Raw genomic sequence first — 4,199 nt, forward strand, 5'->3', positions numbered from 1 at the left:
GAGAATGGCTTAAACCCGGGAGGCGGAGCTTGCAGTGAGCTGAGATCCGGCCACTGCACTCCAGCCTGGGCGACAGAGCGAGACTCCGAGACTCCGTCTCAAAAAAAAAGAAAAAAATAAAAAAAAGAAAGAAAACTGAGAATTAGGCATAGGGCAGAAAGGACCTCACCCCTCCCAACGCTTTCATTTCTAAATAATGCTTAAGGAAACCATGCCAGGGTTTGTAAAATAGTAGAGGCACAACCATGGGGAGTGAGCATTGGGGAAAGAGGAAAGAGGGCAGGACGTGAGGATAAAGCGGCTTCTTAACTGCGCCTGCGCCCCTGGCAAAGCTGACAGAAGCGCGTGAAGTGACGTCATTGCCTGCGTCACAATACGCGTCGTCTGACTGGAAGCGTATCGCAGGCTCTGAGGGGCGGGACCCAACTTATGGTCAAAGGCGGCAGATTGTAGTTTTTGTTTTGGCCGAAAAGGCTTACCATGAGTTGCCAGGGCTGAGAGAGATGGAGAAGGATTCGCGGCGGTGACAGATTAAATTCCCCAGTTACATTATAGACTTGGAGGTGGGGGATCTTCTCATCGTTAGAGGCCCCGATCATGGGAGATGGGCGGTTCGGAGCCAGTCCTGCCTAACTTTGTGTTCACTGATGTTAGGGATGCTAGGGCTGCAAAGGTGGGCACCCCTACTCGTCTAAGAGCTTTCTCCTCTCTTCTCTTTTTCTCCTTTGCCTCTCTCCTTACATCACCTGCCCACTAAGTCGACTTGTCCTTGTGTGAACGGCAGCCGGAAAGCCTTGAGAACTTATTCCTCGACCCGGACATGGCACAGGAGAAAATGGAACTAGGTTTCGAGTCGCTGCCGAGTTCCACTACCGCAGACAGCAACATTCCGAGAAGAGTCAACAGTGCCCCTTTGATCAATGGACTTGGGTGAGCCAGGTTGAGATACTGAAGGAGGCAAGCGGGTGGGGAGGAGGTGTTCGGGGAAAGTGATTTCCTATAGAATTCCCGTCCCTTTATTTGTTGAGGTTCTGCAGGTATCTCCCTTGTTCCTGGTGTCCTGAGATCCCACCCTCAACCTTGGGTGGGGGTAGTGGGACGGGCTGACCTGAGGGAGAGCGCGCACCCACCCTGAGTTTGACAAACATCTGAATCTGAACATCCTCCCCTGATAGTCCACCCGGACCCGAAAGCAGCAGCCAATTGGTGTGGAGCACGGCTTTTTTCTAACTTCACCCCATTTCTTACCCATTCCTTTGAAGAAACTTAGCATCCTCCCCCACTCACCTCCAGATCTTCTGCCATGACTGTAATATTTGTCATTTCAGCTGTTTTGTCACCTCTGACCTTCACCTCCAGCTACTTGAATGGAAATGGTTGTCAAGCAAATAAGCTTTGGACTTTTTTACACCTTTTTTTTTTTGAAACAGAGTCTTGCTCTGTCGCCCAGGCTGGAGTGCAGTGGCACCATCTCAGCTTACTGTAACCTCCGCCTCCTGGGTTCAAGCAATTCTCGCGCCTCAGCTTCCCTAGTAGCTGGGATTACAGGCGCCTGCCACCACACCCGATAATTTTTTGTATTTGTAGTAGAGACAGGGTTTCACCATGTTGGCCAGGCTGGTCTCGAACTCCTGGCCTCAGGTAATCCGCCCGCCTCAGCCTACCAAAGTGCTGGGATTACAGATGTGAGCCACTGCTCCTGTCCTACACTTATTTTTTATTGGCGCAAAAAATTTTGGTACCACAGAAGCTTGATCTCCTAAATTACGCATTCTCACTGGGTGATACTTCCCCCAAGCGGGGAGAAAATAGTTCTTGGGGAGTGTGAAAAGTTTTACTCTTTTATGTATAAAGCACAGATATACATATAGTCTGTACACAGATACATAGTATATATGTGTTATTAAAATTTCACGGAGGGGAAGCAATTAGGGGAAAATGTCTAAAAGGCTTTTAGAGGGTCAATAATGAAAAAATAATTTAGAAACACTGCACCAAATGATGGTTAACTGTATTTCTGAAGATCTGGGATTACTAAATCTTGTTTCCTTTTTTTGTTTTTTAAGACGGAGTCTCACTGTGTCGCCCAGGCTGGAGGGCAGTGGCGTGATCTCAGCTCACTGCAACCTCCGCCTCCCGGGTTCAAGCGATTCTCCTGCCTCAGCCTCCCGAGTAGCTGGGACTTCAGGCACCCGCCATCATGCCCGCCTAATTTTTTGTATTTTTAGTGGAGACGGGGTTTCACCATGTTAGCCAGGATGGTCTCGATCTCCTGACCTTGTGATCTGCCCATCTCGGCCTCCCAAAGTGTTGGGATTACAGGCATGAGCCATCGCGCCCGGCCTAAATCTTACTTAAACTAGACTTTTAAAATGATATTTTGGATCTCACATTTCAGTATTATAAGGTTTTCTAGATATCATAAAATGTCTGAAAATGCATTCACTACATACATTGCTAACTTTGCTCCTCACCTTTTGTGGCATCATACTAATTGATAGTTGTAATTCACAGTATCATAGACTATCAGGAAGGGATTCAGAGACCAGCTTTACCCTCCTTGTTTAACATATGAGGAAACTGAGGCCCATAAATCTCCAAAATGACATGTTTAGTGGCAGAGCCAGTACTAGGAACCTCTGTTTCCTGACTCCTAAATGACTGTTCTGGCCACTACTAACCAATAACTAAGCTGATTAACTAAATAAATGCAGCTTTTGGGTCATTTGAAGTAGGAGAGAATATATTGTTCACAAAATGAAAAGCAAACTAAGATTGACCAAAAAAAAAAAAAAATACATTACCTTTTAAAATAGGCAGGTAGAAAACATAGAAGGGGACTCTGCATGTTGTGCTGAGAATAAGAACATTTTATTCACTCGGGATTTTGCTCTAATCCTGTTGTGGGAATTATGGGACCCACTGTACTAGTAGAAGAGAGCAGTAGGGAGAATGTTGGGTTTATTGAAGACAATATAAAAAGAAGAAATAGATTGCAAATAGATGATGGAGGATGTGTACTTGAAAGAACCTGTGGATCCTCTTTAATGTATTAAATACGCCAGAGAAGGAGTGGACCCTTCCCTAATCCTCAAAGCCTTGGAAACAGAGAGATCTCAGTTATCCCTTCATACCTTACTTTGTTCTGCAAAGGATTTTTTTTGTTTTGTTTGTTTTTTGCTTTTATCATATTAGAGCATAGCTACAGTGTTAAATTCCATAGCTAAAGATCCTGATGCATGAAGTAAAATTTGTACAGAAAGATAAGGGTCACTAGCATATTTCTCTAGTAGGAGTTTAAAGATACAGAAACCACATAGTGGACGGAGTCCAGGGACTGTAGTCCATCAGAAAGAAGTAACATAGGAATGATGTGTGACATCCCTGAGATTAGGGAACTTGCCTAGATGATCTGAGGGCATATTTTGTGCTGTTGTGGAAAATGTAGGGCATGGTCAGAGAAGTTATTCTGAAGCAAGAAAAATTTAGAGTAGGATTACACTGAGCCTTAGTTGAATTCATTTTCACCTCAGTTCTTATTTGTATATGTATACTGCTCACTTTTCTCCCTTTTTTTTTTTCTTCCTTGGCCCTCTAATACTTGTGTACTTCCTCTTTCTAAACTATACCTGGCAGTAAAGCATTCTTTTCAGAAAGTGAGAATCACTAGCATATTTCTTTAGTAGGAGTTAAAGATATAGAAACCACAAAGTGGACAGCGTTCACGGACTCCAGTCCATCAGAAAGAAGTAACATAGGAATGATGTGTGACATGCCTGAGGTCAGGGAACTTGCCCAAATGATCTGAGGGGATGTTTTGTGCTGTTGTAGAGAATATTTAGCTTGCTAAACATTGTTGCACCTCTTTCAAGTAATTTTCGAACTTTGCTCGATGTTTCTTCTATATAAAGACCCTCTTGCACCAGCATTTGCAGAATTAAATTCCTTACATTTGTTTCTTTTATATCAACTCTTTAATACAGTATTACTGTTTTAAAGAAGCATCTGCACTGTTTTATGTATATCTTGAACTAATAAAAATTCCAACGTCAAAAGTTTTGAACCTCTTGGTTCTTTATACTCTTTATCCCTGTAGTTGGCTGACTTTATTGCTAGTGTCAATAACTATATTTAAAACTAGGAGTTTTTGGCCGGGCGCGGTGGCTCAAGCCTGTAATCCCAGCACTTTGGGAGGCTGA

The 4,199-nt window shown here is 43.8% G+C and overlaps 1 protein-coding gene across 2 annotated transcripts in view; it reads left to right on the forward strand.

Annotated features, from left to right (window-relative positions):
- The window catches only part of PABIR3 (PABIR family member 3), a 25,978-nt gene that overhangs the window by 6,125 nt on the left and 15,654 nt on the right, over positions 1–4,199 (forward strand). For both annotated transcript variants that reach the window (XM_017861156.1, XM_017861157.1), the window contains exon 3: positions 759–930. In XM_017861156.1, the coding sequence (XP_017716645.1) occupies positions 759–930 (172 nt within the window). The remainder of the gene's footprint in view (positions 1–758; positions 931–4,199) is intronic.

Source organism: Rhinopithecus bieti, unplaced genomic scaffold, assembly GCF_001698545.2.
Source record: "Rhinopithecus bieti isolate Rb0 unplaced genomic scaffold, ASM169854v2 scaffold_60420, whole genome shotgun sequence".
In the NCBI taxonomy this organism is placed as follows: Eukaryota; Metazoa; Chordata; class Mammalia; order Primates; family Cercopithecidae; genus Rhinopithecus; species Rhinopithecus bieti.